Here is a 17,307-nt window from a genome sequence, read left to right as displayed (position 1 = left end):
TCAAATATTCAGTAGTTTGGATGGGGGCAGTGATTTCCCAGTAATAGAATTCTCAAGAATTACACGATTAGAAAGTCCTTCTGAACTTTGGGTGAATTTCAGGAATCTTATTTTTTTTATATATCTCTCTTTCTCCTCTTTCTTCTTAAGATTCTCTTTAAACAAGACCAGAGAATAACTGAGAATCTTTCCTCAGCACAAGTACATGGTGTTCCTAAAGTCTGGACACACAGGCAAAAATGCATATTCTCAAGAAATGAAATTAATGAAAAATTTAACAACATTTTATTTAATTGGAATATTAACAAATAACATCTTCAATATGGTTTCCATCATTTGTGATGCAAAGTTTGATACGCTTTGCAAGATTCATGTGAACTCGATGCAATAACTCCACATTGCCGTCAATTTTAGCACATTCACTCTTTATGCGTTCAATCAAGTGTGTTGCATCTGTGATTTTCATTGCGTACACCTTCTCCTTTAGCATACCCCAGAAAAAGAAGTCAAGGGGGCTAAGATCTGTTATTATTCCAGATATTTCAAAATATGCACTTTTGCCTATGTGTCTAGACTTTAGAGACACCCTGTATTTCCTGAATGGTACCAATGGCAGTTCCACAGTTGTGTCAGCAGAAGGCAGCACAAAACCAGCAAGCATTATCCATTCCATTCTGGATAATGTAATACTACCCTTTCAAACTTGTAGGAGAATAGGCACCATCTTTATCTCCTAATTTGGTAAACCCACTCAAGTACTAGACTATGAACTATTGAGCTGACTAGAAAGAAACTGACATTTTTAGAAGGCTCTGGTGGAATGACAATCAATTGGGACAATATGCTGAAAGAAATTCCAATTGGGAAGAGGAAGATAAATCATTACGAAAAACTATGATCCCGTGTCAATCACAGTATCTAAGCTAATGGAAATAAGTAAAGTATAGGTGATCCAGGACATCAGATAGTCAATCAACCAGCATTTATTAAGCTTCTACTATGTGCCATAAAGTCAACATTTTGCTTAGGAAGTCATTATGCTTTTTTTGGGAAGCAACTATAAAATTAAATTCTTTAAAATAATACTTATTTTCAGGTTTCATTTTTTTCCTTGAATTATATGGAAGGAAGGAAATATATTTAGTAGAAAAAGTTAAAAGAATTCTCAAAGTCTTGGAATTCTGTTCTAGTCATAGACATTGTGAAAATTCTTTTCTCCTCTTTCTCCTTCCCTTCTTCCCTCTCTCCTTCCTTCCTTCCCTCCCTTCCTTCTTTCCTTTCTTCTTCCCTTCCTCCCTCCTTCCTTTCCTTGTTCTCTTTATCTTTCCCTCCCTCCCTCCCTTGCTCCCTCCTTTCTTTTCTTCCTTCCTTCCTTCCTTTCTTCCTATGTTCTAATGTTGTCATTTTCAGATGAGGAAGCTGAGTTTTTAAGAGGTTTGCTCAAAATCACAAAGCTAGTGAGTGGACCAGCTAGCTAGAAGCTAAGTATTGATTCTTAGACCAGTGCATTTTCTACTGCATCCACATTATCTACGTACTATATGGTTGGAAGAAAAGTTTATTTTGAACAAAGAAGGAAATAACAAGACAAGTAGTGTGAAAGCGAAAAGAAGGGTTTCCTCATAATCAGGAAGTATTGAGTTCAAATTCTGCCACTGATACCAAGTGACCCTCAGCAACTCTGATCTAACTTTTCAGTGCTTCCAGATAACTCTCTTAAGTCTAGAAGTTACAGATAGTTTTAGATCAACATCAGTAGAAAGAGTTTCCATACCAGTAGTTCCCCAAACTGATGAAAATTACAGGTCTCCAGGACTATTCACCCCTACCCCACCCAAAAAGAAAACACCAAACAGAGTAAGAGTCAGTCAGACTATCAGTTATCATTTAGGTTGAGTGAGCCTCAGAAAAACAAAAACCTACCTGAAGGGTATTAGCATGGTGACTCAGGGCCTTTGAAGAACTATAGTCAGTAGGACCATCTAGCAAACTACTGGTATTTTCTATCCAAGTCTCAGTATTCCTTAAGAGGTCATTATATTCCTCCATCTTAAGTGTGGCCTGGGAAAAGAACATTGAAATAATTTTCAAAATCTGTTTTTTTTATTTTAAGTAGATTTTAGTAATTCAGAAATTGAGGATTAATCACAATCAAATGTATGAACCTATTTCTCTTACTTTAGTGGGTATCATAACATAAAATGAAAAGAGAACAATTTATTTGAAATCCAAGAATTTTGCTTTTCTCTAAAACCAGGCTTCTTAACTTTTTTGTGTCACAAACTCCACCTTGGCAGGTCTGGTGAAGCTTATGGACACATACTTAGAATAATATTTTTTAATATATGAAAAATACTTAAGAATATAAAGGAAACCAACTATATTGGGATAATCAAAAACATTTAAAAAACAAGTTTGAAGACCAACCTTGCAAAAACCAATCTCTTTTTTGCCACTATATATCATCACAGTCTTCTGCTGCCCAGATGTCATAGACTCACCTTATTTAACTGTGAAGTTCTTTGCTCTGCTCTCTGTGACACCTGCTGGTACTGTTGAAAGGGAACCATCAAGTTATCCATCCATTCTTGGGCCTGTCCTGGGTCCTGTTCAACTATATCCTGGACTTCAGAATCTAGTTCATTTAGTTTGGAATGCCAGAGGTCTAGTTCATCCCACATTTTCTATGGAGGGAAATGAGAAGTAAGTCAGGGTGCAGACACTACATTCCTGGCCTTCCTCTCTACTACTGGCTGTACCCATACTCCCCAATGTGCTGATCCTGAAGGGAGAGACAAGATGTTCCTTGCTCCCATTTAGCACTTTCAGACTCTTCTTATACCACAATCACTCAGAAACCAGGACCTAGCAGCAACCTCCTCTTAGAAATTCACAGTGTCAAAATCTTCCAACCAGTTCAAATAATGGTGGCTGTTTTAAGCCAGGTCCCAAGTCATCTCAAAAAGTTCAGCACTTGGGCACTGTCCTCCTCTCCTCCCCAAGACTCAGTCTACAGGACTTCAGCATACCACGTTGATGCTCCCTCAAACTTCCTAACCTTTCAATTCTTCAATCTTCTTAAATCCAAGATCTACTCCTTCACTAGCATTAAGTACCCTACTATGTACCAGGTGCTGTGCTAAGAACTTTACAAATGTTATTTAATCTTCACAACAATCCCCATTTTATAGTTAAAGAAACTGAGGAAGACAGAGGTTAAGCAAGTTGCTCAGGGTCATATAGCTAGTAAGTGCTTGAAGCAGAATTTAAATTCAGATCTCCCTGACTCCAGGAGCAGCACTCAACACACTTCACCACCTATCTGCTTCTTTTTGATGAGTTGAAGGAACTAGGCATAGTTAGCTTGGTGAAGAAATTTAGGCAAAGATATGATAGCTGACTTCAAGTATCTGAGGCATATGAAAGAGGGATTTGACTGGAAAATGGTAAATTTCTCTACTTTACTGTAAAGGGAAGACAACAGAATATGTAAACTATAGGTCAGTGAGCTTGATTTAGATTTCTTGGAAAATTCTAGAAAGGACCATTGAAGAGATTTAAAATCTACAGAAAAAAAGTGATATCAGACTAGTTTTAATTCTTTTGTTTTTTAGGCTACTAAAGATAGATTGGGAATACTGTAGATATTGTTTATTCACATTTTAGGAAAGCATTTGATAATATCTCATATTATTCTTTTAGAAAACAGAGGGAGGAAGAAAGGGAGGGAGGGAAGGGGGGAGAGAGGGGGAGAGAGAGAGAGAGAGAGAGAGAGAGAGAGAGAGAGAGATTGAATGTTGATATAATTAAATGAAAGCAGAGTTCAGGGTCTGAACACAAAGAGCAGCCATTACTGGTTCAATGTCACCATGGTAGGAGGTCTCATATGGAAAACCAGTCAGACCATTACTTGACCCTGTGCTGTTTAATATTTTTTAATCACAAATTATTAAAAAAAAATAAATGGTATGCTTAAAAATATAAGGGTATACTTGTCAAATCTGAAGACGACATAAAATTAGAGAGACAGTTAACACACTGGATGAAAAAGGGTCAGGCTCAAAATAATCTTTGCAGCCTAGAGTACTAAATGAATCTAAGATTAAATTCAATAGAGATAAATACAAAGTCTTATACTTGGGCTCAAATTTTTATTTTCACAAATATAGGATGACAGAAGAATAGTTAACAGTTTGAAAAAGATTTGAGGGTCTTAGTGGACAATGTTTCAGCAGTGTCATGTGGGAGCTTTCCCTCCCCTCCCTTCTTCTGCCTTCCCCACTGGCCCAGCAAATAAATAAATAAATAAATAATGCTTTCTTGGACTGCCTTAAAAGAAACATTGCTTCCAGGAATAAGGAAGCTATAATCCCTCCATACTCTCCCCTGGTCAGTTTACATCTGGAATATTGTATTCCATTCCGCCGTTGTGTCATGGTTTATGGTCGGCATTGCTATGGTCATATTTTATATAAGGGTTTTGTTTTCTTTCAATTTGAGGGGGGAACAGTTGAAAGGAAGAGACGACTAGAAAAAATAGTAAAATAAAATAAAAATAAATCCATAGAAGAGAACAGAAGGAAAGTTAGTAGGAAACAAAAACAAGCAGGATGGTTTTAAAAATAACATAAGGAGTTTTTTGTATACTGGGAAGCAAGCTGCCCATCATGCGAATTCTTGTCCACACATACAATGTTCTTTTTACCATTCTGTTTTGTACATGGCAATGCTCTTCTTGTTTAGTATTTGTGAAATTCAGAATTTTTTTAAAATAGGATTGTTTTAAAAAGGATATTGATAAGCTGGAGAGTGTGGAGAGAAGGCCAAAGCAAGATGGCAAAGTCTTGAATCTGTTATATGAGGGAAGGTTGGAGGAAGTGATGATGCTTTGCTTGAAAAACCAAAGACTTGACGAGGCTATAATAGGTAGTTTCAAGTATTTTAAGATCTGTTATGTGGAAGAAGGCTTGGACTTGTCCTATTTGTCCCCAGAAAGCAAAACAAGAAAGACTAAATGGCTGTAGCCAAAAGGCAAACTTAGAACATCCTTAACAATTAAAGCATTCCAAAATAGAATGGGCTGTTCAAGTCAGTGAGTCAATCAATAAACATATATGAAGCGCCTTCTGTGTGCCAGGCACTAGGCTGCCTTGGGAAGTAGAGGGTAACCTATCCTTAAAGGCCTTCAAACAGCATGTCTGGCCACTTGTCAGGTATGTTAAAGTAAGGCATTTTTTTAGGTGTGGCATGGACTAGACAGATGGCCAATGAAGTTACTTCCAACCCTGGAATTCTGTGATTCTGACATAGGAATTTGTCCTACTTGGCCTCAGAAAATAAAACCAGTAGCAATGGCTGAAAGTTTTACAGAGGCAGACGTCAGCTTCATAAAAGGAAGAATTTCTTAGTTATTGGTTGGTTGGTTGGTTGGTTGTTGTCCTTCATTCTCCAAGAGGACCAAAATGACTTCACTATGTTGGAGTCAAAGCACTTTGTCCCTGACTGTAGCTGATCAGATCAATATAAGCTTGGAAGGCTCTATATAAAAGTTAATTGGATTAATGTTAGGGGCGCTTTGGACCTGGGCCTCCTGAAAGGGTAGTGAGACACCAGGGAGTCTGGACCTGCTGACGCAGCAGTGCCTGTGTGGCTTCTGTCACGTCAGTACCGGGGCGGCTCCAACTGGAAGGGCTCCACCTTCGGGGAGGAACTGGGGAGGAGCTAACCCGAAACACCCAATATAAGGCGCACCCCAGAGAGGGTCAGTGGGACTTTTGTGTAAGATTTCTGGTACGCCATTGCAATAAAGCTGCTTGTCGCTTCCGGTAGCTGCCTGGTGATTCTCCTCTCGCGTCCCCCGGGGGGAGGAGCCGGAGACGTCCGAAGACCCGTGGGCAGGGTGAGTGTGAGGCGGTAGTCGGGGAGAACGGGGTGCTATTGTGGGGCACACCCGTCCGGCCGCCGACAGCTGGCGCCCAAACGTGGGGCTTGACCAGTGAGGCCGCTCCTGCTCCCATTAGATAAGGGGAGCGGAAGACCAGGCAGAACCCAAGGAGACAGGTTGAGCCCTTGGGATGGGACCGAAGGTCTGTAAAGCCCGTGTTGAGCCGGAGGACAAAGGCGTACTCGCCTGCCAGATCTACAAGGTCTGTAAGGAGCAAGGCGTTAGAATTTATATGAGGACATGTAGAGAGTGGGTGGAGAAGATCCGGGTGGTCAGCCCGTGGCTGGAGCACACCGGGGTGGATCTGCCCGTCTCCGCGGCAGGCGGAGTGCTTAGGAACTGCCACGGATCAGGCCACACTCATAAGAAATATACGAGATGGCCAAGATCAGGGGTGTACAATCACTCCCCGAATTACAGATGTGGCTCCCGGAACAGAGCAAGAGGAGGAATTTGCACACTCGGTAGACTCCAAGGACAAGATACCAGAAAAAGGCAACTTAGAATATGATCCGGAGGAAAGAATGAAGTCTCCTTTAGCCCCTCCCCCAACTCCTCACATTATATGAAAGTTTTGAAGAAGTTAGTAAGAGAAAGCTGTCTCCTAAACAACTGGAAGAGACCAGCCAGCGATCTGCCTCTGATCATCTTAAAAGCAGGGTCTCCAAGACCCCAATAAAGCACGGCACCTGGCCTCCGTTACATCAGAGGGCCAAGCAATTTGTGCATAGGATTCAAAAAATCCTCTCTGTGTTTTTTTTGTCTCTGTGTCTGTGTGCTGTATCTGTGTTTCTGTGTGTGGTGTTTCTGTGTATGTAATCTGACACCCTGTAATGTCCACTATCTCTTTCTCTCCCTCCCTGACTCCAGTCTCTTCAGAGGAGCGGGAGGGCGGGGGGGGGGGGGGGGGGGGTAGGAGAGAGGAAAATGTCTTCTTGTTTAACGGTTTATAGTTGTTGGAAATAATGCTCTTTCTTTCTCCCTTCATCCCAAATCTGGCCAATTTGGGATGTGAGGAGAGATAAGAAAGGAGGCGGGGACCTTTTCCCTGAAATTCAAATGTGTTACTCCTGATTTGATGCTTAAGATAAAATCAGAATTTCTCATACCATTTGGCACTAAGGCAAATTCGGAAAATGCATGAATCTCTACTAAAGAGACACTTTGAGCTCCCCAGTATGAGGAGAAAGGGACATGGTACCACTGGATCTTTTCCAGAGTCCCACTCACCTTAGACTGGCAAATTCAAAGTTCTCACTTCCAAAAAAAAAAGTTTTTAAGGAGTAAACACAGAAGTAAAATTTACTCGAGAAAAAATTAGAACCATTAAGATCTTGATTTAGCAGATTCTGTTAACCATAGATAATCTGATGAAGTATATGAAACCTTTTTCAAAATAATAATACACGTATGAATGTGAAGAAAAATCAGTTTATATGACAAAAGATATTCTGTATCCCCCTCCGATCCGTAGACTCCTTAGGGGGTTAAGACTTCCAGCTCTATGTCAGAAGTATATACAAAGATGCTTTAATTCCTGTGTGGTGAATGAGAATCACCATGAGACTAGTATAGATAAAAAGTTGGAAAATATTTAATGACACAACGGTATTAAATCTATAGAGTTAATAAGTAGTTTCAATATACAACTACAGAGATCCTTATGTGCAATTTAGTGACCCTCATTCCTGTTTGAATTTGAAACAAGTGGTTTAAAGCTTCCAAAACAGAGAAATGAAAGCTAAACGTGAAAGCCGATCTGAACATAGTATACCCAAAAGACTGTTACTGTAGTCCTGAAAAACAAAAATACTTCTTCGGATAGGAATTATCTCCATAGATATAACCCAGTCCGCCTGGGTGAAAACATTTCTAGCTCGCTGTGATTTTCCTACGTTTGCTACTTGGAAAGTTTAGAAAGTGATTTGCAAATATACTATAGAGAGTTGGCTTCTTTTCAAAATAATTGCCCTGTGTACAAGCTGCCTTTTCTTATTTAGGCCCTTTTATTCTGATGTGCCTTTCCCCTAAAAGTCCTCAAATAAATTAAATCATAATACATAGAAACTGTAGAAATTAAAATACATGTCGCAACAAAGGCTCTATTCCCTGTTCTTGACTTTGCTACTTTGTTGCCCTCTCGTACCCCGCTGACAACGGCCCTGGACCCCTGAAGCCCACACTTCTAGGCAATAGGTAAACAGAAGAACCTCTCCTCCCTGTCCCCCAAGTCCTTGCTCCCACACCACCAGAACTTACGATTTTTGCTCCTAGTCTTCCAAACCTGACAACCCCTATAAGAAAGTAAAGATCTCTCAGGGACCCCTCAATGATTCCTTAGACCTTTAATTCAGGTGCTGGACTCTGCAGCTTCCCAGCACCTTCCCCCCTTTCAGTCCACAGCCAGGCTCTGCAACTATGAGGAGAAGAAAAGCCTCTATGCTTGGTAAGCCTAATGTATGTAATGATTTGGGAATGCAGTTAATGTCATCTGAAATTTTTCTATTGTACTTCTGAATTGTAGTAAAATTCTCCTACGTTGTAAAATTTAAGTGACTAGATATGAGATTAGACAAAGTGATCTTTAATTTGAATTTTGGTGAAACTACAAAATGAAAACAATTGTGTAAAACTGGTTAAGTTACTTTCTCAGCCTTGCTAACCCTACCTTGTTAAGATCACAGCTAAAACACTTCTGCCAGCACTTAGGAAACTTGTAAGATTGTTAACTAGGTTATTTGGGATTACTGTTTTAATGTTAAAAACCAATAAAGTTCTGAAGAGATAAAAGAAATTATGTCACCCACCTTTTGACCTAGATTTGTGGGTGGGTTCTATTAAATTTTATATGGATATTGATTAGGGTAAAGATGTTGCTTATTATGAGTTGTTATGATTGCTGTTCAATTAATTATCAACCCCCTCTGCCTGGAAGGGAAACCGACTATACCTTCTTAGCAATGATTCAAATTTCTTAGGTTTCCTTTTTACCCGGGGCAAAAGAAGTAGTTAGAATACTGGCCCAGCACATTTTAAACCGATCTAATTATAATATGTGATTGCAAACTATTTGTAAAACTTTCCCAAGAAAAATGTGAATGGAACTTAGAAATTCATATTCGAATAATTGAGAAATTTATTAACTATATAGCCCCAAGAAAATTCTATTTACTGTAGTTTGCTGTTCAATAAGGGAATGGTGGTGGAATCCATTCCCAGGGATGTTACAAAGATCGCATAATTGTAATAAGATACTTGCTATTTAAATGTAAACTGTTTTAAGTTAAAAATAATTGCTTTATATTAATTTTATGTGGATTTTCTTCAATGTGAAGTTTTGGTAATGAGATGAATGATTCTCTGTATTAGGCAATTTGGGGTCATATCTGACTGCGGTAAAGCCACCAAAATGGAAATTAATTGGTCTTGGTTTTCAAGTTTAAATGGATGATCATTATGGTTTTTCGATATTTTGTTGTATGTCTCAAATTTCTCTTATTGCGTAAATTGGTAAGCAGCTATATCATCTGTGTTGTTAGAAACGCACTTTCTTTTATAATCTAACTGTTATTAGGTTAAGAATTGTAATTTGAGAAATCTTAAATAACCAAATTTTATCTTTAATTGTTTTGCTATCATTTGGGAAATTTGTGAGATCATTAATTAAGCTATTGATGTTGTTGCTTAGAGATAGTATTTGCACTAGTAAGTTTAGTTTTCTTTGTTTACTTATGTGGAAAAGGTTTGGTAATCAAAATTTAAGAATTGCTAGCACTAGGAATTAATAATATCAGGATAAATTATACGCTGTTTCTGAGTAAGAGAGATTTTTTTTATGTAGGAAAGGTTTGTGAACTCCTCTGCATGATTTTTGACGACCTTGACTAAGTTTGCTCAGAGGAACAGCAAACGATAGCACACAGAGTTCTCTATGTAACCCCTTCCTAGAGACCATGTTGCTTCTCCTTATTTTGTAACATTGCCAAGGCCCTTAGAAACTCTCTGCACTCTCTGCACGGGCAAGGTCATCAGCCCAGAAAAAAAAAAAAAAAAAAAAAAAAAAAAACTTGTTTGAGTTCTGTAGGTCCTAAACAATGAACTTGACTTGCTGAGGAACTGAATGTACAATAGATAAAAAGGTTTCTGCTATTTGGCTTTTACACCGGGACAAGTTTAGAGTAGAGGATGGAAAATGTTTGATTAAATCCCTTCTGTATGTGAGTCCTATTCTCATAAAACAAAAAGGGGGAGTAGTGGGTAGACTGACCCATGCAGCGCAGCTCGCTACAGCTACCTTTACTGCCAATTTTTCAAGCTACCTTTACTGCCCATATTTTACAATTTTTGCAATTTCGTGATGATGGCCTTACACCCGCATTAAAGTACTATGCTGGGGACCGGTGTGAAAAACAGGAACCAGGCCAAAAGGAGACACCACCAACTACGTGCCTTCAAGGCAGCACAGTCTGGTGGAAAGATGAGAAAGGGATGTGGCACGGGCCGGGAAGGGTCGTAAGCAGAGGGAGAGGGTATCTTTGTGTCTCCACAGATGCCACGGGAGAACGAATCTGGGTGCCCATCCGCCGGGTCCGTAAGGTCGCGCCCCCGGCAGACGCGACGCCCCAGGGGACGGAGGCCGCGACGGAAGGACAGGACTGTCTGGAAACAGAGGACAGCCTTCAACAATGCCCTTAGCTGCCTGCTTGCCATGATCCAGTTGGCGACCCCATCCACAGCTGCTCCTGCCGTCTTGCCACCCCTGGCAGTGACTCCCACGCATTGGGCCATTACCCCGAATCTCCCGATGTTCCAGTTGGTGACCTGCAGCCCATCCTGTCTGTGTAACCCCTATTCCCTATAATGTTTCCCAGTATGCACAATTAGAAAGACTTCTAGCACTGCCACTAATTTCACCACTGAACTGCGTATGTTAGATGAGGTCATTGCGGCCATACAGAATGCCACTATACAATTCAATGGCGACTGGGAAGAGAACTATAACAACGCTAAGACCTGGTGGGACACTCTCAGTGTCCACCAGTTGCTCCAATGGGCCTCCATTGGAGGACTTGTTCTCATACTAGCTTTTCTCATCTGTTTGTTCCTGCCCTGCTTGATTTCCTGTATGATTGGGGTTTTGCGCCTCTCCTTAGAAGCTGTAAAAGCCGATGTCATTAAACAAAAAGGGGGAGTTGTTAGGGGCGCTTTGGACCTGGGCCTCCTGAAAGGGTAGTGAGACACCAGGGAGTCTGGACCTGCTGACGCAGCAGTGCCTGTGTGGCTTCTGTCACGTCAGTACCGGGGCGGCTCCAACTGGAAGGGCTCCACCTTCGGGGAGGAACTGGGGAGGAGCTAACCCGAAACACCCAATATAAGGCGCACCCCAGAGAGGGTCAGTGGGACTTTTGTGTAAGATTTCTGGTACGCCATTGCAATAAAGCTGCTTGTCGCTTCCGGTAGCTGCCTGGTGATTCTCCTCTCGCGTCCCCCGGGGGGAGGAGCCGGAGACGTCCGAAGACCCGTGGGCAGGGTGAGTGTGAGGCGGTAGTCGGGGAGAACGGGGTGCTATTGTGGGGCACACCCGTCCGGCCGCCGACAGATTAACTCGGAAGAAATGAGTTCTCTGTCACTGTTGATCTTCAACCAGAGGCTTCAAATGGATGAATTAAGCATGTTATAGTGGGGGAAAGAGATTCCTTTTCAGGTATTGGTTGTACTAGATTGACTTCTGAGGTCTCTTCTGGCTACATCTGGGCATGTGAAATCTTGAAGGCAAAAATCTTTAATCATTTTGTCTCATGTTATAAAAACTGACTAAATTAGATTTACCTACATAGAAAGACCTTAAGATTTTGTTGTGGAAAAATACCTATAATTTGAAATAAAATCCTTTAAATCAAAATGATTAAAAATGCTTCCCTTTTTTTGTGTGCACTTTGGAAATTTAGACATGGAATCTCAAGACCATGCACAATGTTCTTCCTAAGATATGGCACCCCACAACCAAATGCAATGTTTCCAATATAACGTGAACAGGGCAGAGTATAGTCCCATGATAATTTGTTCAGATCTCTCTGGATCACTGTCTTCAGCTCTGGGTCCCTCATTTTAGGAAGTGCAATGATAAGCTAGAGATTTTCCAGAGAGGGAGGCAGCTAGGATGGACAAAGTCCTCAAGATCTTGCCAAATGAGAACCAGGTGAAGGAACTAGAAAGGCTCAGCCTGGAGAAGTCTTCGGGAGCCTTCATGTATGGAAGGGCTGTCACCCCACAGAAGGGGGATTTGACTTGGTTTTTTGGTCCCAAAGGGCAGAGCTAGAAGTAGCAGCTGGAAACTGCAAAGAAACTCATTTAGGCTCCCTAACATTTAGAGCTATTCAAAAGTAACAGGCTCCCTCAGTAGTTAGTGAGTTCTCCTTCATTGGTGGTCTTCAAGCCAGTAGATAGCCACCTGCCAGGTATGATACAGAGGGCATCTTTTTTCAGGCTCGGGTTGGACTAGATGTACTCTAAGATGCCTTCTGATGCTGTGATTCTGTGATGGTGAGTTGGTTTTTTTTGTTTTGTTTTTTTGTTTTGTTTTGTTTTGTTTTTTGTTGAGGCAATGGGGATTAAGTGACTTGCCCAGAGTCATACAGCTAGTAAGTGTAGTGTCTGAGACCAAATTTGAACTCAGGTCCTCCTGAAGCCCCCCCCCCCCCCATGGTGAGTTTTAACAAGGAGGTGAGTTTTATCTATAGGTGCAATGAGGCTTAAATGAGCAAATGGATTGTAAAGCACTTTGCAAAGCTTAAATTCCTATGTAAATGTCAGTTGTTATTATTATTAGCCTACAGTCACCAGGCCTCCAGTCTGGTGATGACATCATCTCTAGGGACTTCTACTGCACTCCCGCTGAGCTCACAAAATGTTTATAGAGCAATATAAGGGTGTGCTAGTCAGTGTTTAACAATCTGGGGGAGGAGTAGGTGAGAATATATGCACATATAAGTTTCATCTGCATTATTAACACTTTATAAAGTCTAGATAATAAAGAAAACAATAAATCAAGCCTAGATGACTATTGATTTCAGAGGTGTAAATGCTCACAGTGCAAATTTAACAATAGGCTTTTGCGAGCTGGTTAGAATTGGTTCCAGCATGCCTCTGATATTATTTCAGTTGAAAATGGAATTGCATTTGGACTTTTTGAGATGTTTCATTCTCTTAGGAGTCAAAAATTAAGTGGTCATTATCTTTCGTAACCTACTGAATCATCCCCTTTGCTATGGAAAGCTTGCTTTCCTTTTTTGTTCTTAAGCTTTCTTCGGGACCTGAAAACTGACAAGTCAACAACTAGATGGATCTCAATAGATAGGCTCTAACCCCACCATAAGTATGTTTTTAAAAACATAATCTTCATTTCCAATAGGGAAACCCTATTCACCATAAACAGTTTCTAGTACTATCATAATTCCAGCAAACCTGTGCCTTGTGAGCCGGGCCCAGTGTCTATATGCCCACACAAGGTACAAGATGTTCAATACTTCTGGGAGTAGCAGGAAACATACACTGGAGACCAAGTAGCTCCTGAATGAATCAAACTGTGGAATACAGATCAAAGTCATCAAAATCTTTGCACGAGAGAGAAGAATTAGAGGACATTACCTTTTGAATTTCTTGAGCTTGCTCAATATTTTTGCTTTTCTGTTGCAACATCTTTTCAACATTCTGAAGCCCATGATTAATTTCTTCTATTTTTCTACTCATCATATAAAAAGGCGAACTCTTCAAGACTTCATTTCTAATCTGTTATAAAAAGAGAAAGTCTTATTCAACATCTAGAGACAATTCAACATCCTATCCATTTATTCCCTGATAAAGGGTAGTCTGGAGGTAGAAAGGGGGCAGTCACTCTGTCATGCAAATTCACTCAGAACAATCCTTCAAGAACTGGGGGATTTTTTTTATAAGTGAGGTGTTTATACTGATGTGGATTATCTGGTGTTGAATAGCAATTTTTCTCCACTAAATTGACTATTCACACCCATGCCAAATGCTACAGAAGGTATGTACTGTTTAGAATATCAGAATACCACAATGGTTAGAGGATACGGCTTGCCTTACAATGTGAACTTGAGAAATAAATTATTTATGACTTGTTATCTTGGCTTCCTGAGACAGCTAAGCACACGAGTTTAGCATTTCTAATAAACTAAACTTATTCCAAAGCAAGCCAAAGAAAATGTAATTTGTACCCTAACATTCATTTGGCTGAAACAATATGGTCTTGAACTACTTGACACTTGAAAATATATGCCGCTTAAAATTTTTAGTGTTTTTCTTCATAGCAATCAAAGCATACCCATTGAGCAACATGACTGTCTACCTGAATTGTTCCTTAAAGAAAATAACTTATCTCTAGGAGATTAATGACAATGTGTTGCTTCAAATACCCCAAGAAGATCCATTCCTTTTCAAAATTATACTGATTAGAATCTTGATGTAGCCACTAAAATAATGATGATAACGACGATGATATCTGACTTCTGCTTAGTACTTTTTAACTTTGCAAATTACTTTTGAAATTTTTCATCTCGTCCTTTTTACAAAAGAGGAAACTGAGGAACAGTGAGGATTAATGACTTACCTAAGATCATAAACAAAATTAATAGCAGAATCAGGAACACTCTGATCTAATCCCAGATCCTTTCCACTAGACCACACTATTAATATCATCTGCCAGTTTTATTAGAAAAAAATTTTCACTTGAAAAAGAACAGAATTGTTATTGTTGTTATTTGGGGGTGGGGATACTTTGCATGGGTAATCCACCTACATTAAATACATACCACTTAGATGAAACTGCAAATAAAAAAAAATCATGATTTAAGAAAACACAAACAGCAATCTGAATTATATGGAGGGTTGTAGATTCTACTGTCAGGTGATAACTGTTAGCTGTTATCTTTTACAAATGTACCTGTGGTCTAAATTACACGTGGAATTTTTCAGAGGCCCAGCCATTAAAGGCTCTAGAGGCTTTAAGTGACTTTTCTGAGGGATTCCACGTGCTGTTTACAATAGAATAACATTTAGTTTGACCTGTAATTAAAGACATGCTGCTTTAATTAAAACAATAGTCCCTGATGCTTTAGGAGCTACCCAAAGATCCTACGTGTCAAAACTGATAAGGTTCGCTGCTAAATGCATACTAGTAGAGAAGGGAATTCTAAGCTATATAATTAATATCTGAGAACGCTAGTATATACATTCTTGGCATTGTGGATGTAACACTCATATCTGTAATACTTGTTACATATTCATGCTTAATATAAATATGCTAAAAAAAGATATAGAATGCATTATTACATTGAAATATTACTAATTCCATCAATTAAACTTAATTTTTGACATTAAGACACATTTTAATTATCAAGTTACAATTTTAGGGATATCTGAAATCAATAATAGAATGCTACTGTGAGACCTGGACTAAATTAGGAGAGGGGAAAAGCAGGAAGGATAGAAATTACCTATAAACATTTCATCTTTTGGTTTGGGTTGCCTCTTTTTTTAAAATCACAATAAAAGGAACTCACTTTCTTTGTTCTGCCATCATAACTTGTCTTCCTGTCTTCCTATCTGCCTTCAGGTGTAAAATGTTTTCAAATTTACTCTAAAATTCTTTTTTCAGAATTTGGATTGCTTCAAAAAGTTAAGAGTAAACATGTTTTAAGACAAAAATCTATGATTTGGATCTATTGTAAAGGGTAATGAAATTATACTTCACACTAATTAGGAACATCCTAAATCAGGAATGAAGCACAAGGAGGAAAATGTACAGATTATTCTGGTCTCTTATTTCTGTCACTTGAAACTGCTTTAGAGTTCAGTTTCCAATCACAAAATTTTCACTTAGTCAAGCTATAAAAAAGCGTATATTCACAAATGAAAAGGCAACTAAAATGAAAATGTGAACCCAATTATATTTTTATTGAAAGGCACATTGCTTCCTCTATTGTATAAATGAGAGTTAAATCACAGGAATGAACAACGCTTCCACAAACATCATTACCTTCTCATCTATGTCTTCTAAAGTTTTTTTGCATTCTTCCATCTGGCACTCAATCTCTGCAGGAACTATGGTATACATCTCAGAATACTTGATTCGGAGTTTTTCCATAATATTCTCAAGTGCTAGCTTCTCTTTGTCAATTATTCTCTGAAGAGCCTTAAAACATTAAAGAGGGTTTTCAGTACTAACAAGACACAGGAAAAGTTTAACTCTAAAACTGAAAGCAGTTTCAGAGCACATCCTTATGATTTAAATGAGCAGCTTTTGCATGACAAAACTCTACTATTCATACAAGCTGATTAAACCTGAGAGATGCTCAGTTTAGTCAGATGATGCCTTTCGATTTGTAAGAATTAAACTTGATATCACTTCATAATGTCAACTCATTGTTGTAGAAAGACATTACAACATCTCTGCACTTCCAAAGTGCCTCTATGATTTAACTTTATCTCTGTAGCATTCCTGATATAAAAACCTGTTCAGAGCAAAAGTTTTCAGAAGTTTTTATTAACTTGTTGCCATTTATGCTTCTTCCTACATTATCATAACAATGATGCAAGGCCACTAAAAGCTGGAAGCTTGAAGCAAAAGTGTCTGCTTTCATGTAATTATACAGCACAGTGAGCCCAGCTTCTTTCAAACCTGAGGGTTCCAGTTCCACAGGAAGAATGTGGGTTTTAAGAGATAAAAGCAACTTGAACAAACAGTCTATTGGTTGTGGCCTAGAAAGAAAATCTGATCTAAGTTCCCCTTGCAGTAATTATAAAAGAGAAACTCATTTGTTTGGGAAACTTTCCCAAAGATCAGGTGAAAAAATACTTTATAATAATTTTACAGTGGCCTTTTCTGATAGTCACTATTTGAGGAAGAATTAGTTATTAATCTTATTAATGGACCAAGGCATTGCGCTGAAGAACAATTACAATTTTAAGTGATTCTGTATGATGATTTATCATTGAATTACTTTTTTTACTTCTGACTTCCAAACCCTAATCTTTTATCTTTAGTACCAGCAAGCTCTATATAATCAAAGTTAAGTGGAAAGTTATGTAATTATCGTGGTAATTCAAACAAATATAGGGCTTGGGGATCTGAATTGCCCACATAATTATGTAATCTTTTATGTTGCTTATATCCAGTCTAAGAGGGCTGCCCTTCATTCAGAGTTCTAATCAACGCTTTTTCCATGATGAACCCCTCAATAAGTGAAATCAAGTTTCCTCTCTCAACATACTATAACAAAACAGCTCCAGTTACGAACAGCATACAACTTTTGAATGCATCTGAAAAACTGATTGAAGACTGT

The 17,307-nt window shown here is 39.1% G+C and overlaps 1 protein-coding gene across 1 annotated transcript in view; it reads right to left on the bottom strand.

The window, feature by feature from the left end:
- The window catches only part of SYNE2 (spectrin repeat containing nuclear envelope protein 2), a 430,582-nt gene that overhangs the window by 188,286 nt on the left and 224,989 nt on the right, over positions 1-17,307 (bottom strand). Inside the window, exons 58-61 of the mRNA XM_036734278.1 lie at positions 16,002-16,157; positions 13,592-13,732; positions 2,502-2,684; positions 1,924-2,061 (exon numbers count right to left, since the gene is read on the bottom strand). Coding sequence (XP_036590173.1) covers positions 1,924-2,061; positions 2,502-2,684; positions 13,592-13,732; positions 16,002-16,157 — 618 coding nt within the window. The remainder of the gene's footprint in view (positions 1-1,923; positions 2,062-2,501; positions 2,685-13,591; positions 13,733-16,001; positions 16,158-17,307) is intronic.

The sequence above is a fragment of the Trichosurus vulpecula genome, chromosome 8 (assembly GCF_011100635.1).
Source record: "Trichosurus vulpecula isolate mTriVul1 chromosome 8, mTriVul1.pri, whole genome shotgun sequence".
Lineage (NCBI taxonomy): Eukaryota > Metazoa > Chordata > Mammalia > Diprotodontia > Phalangeridae > Trichosurus > Trichosurus vulpecula.
The sequence above is the reverse complement of the archived record's forward strand: the minus strand, read 5'-3'. Positions and strand labels throughout refer to the sequence as shown.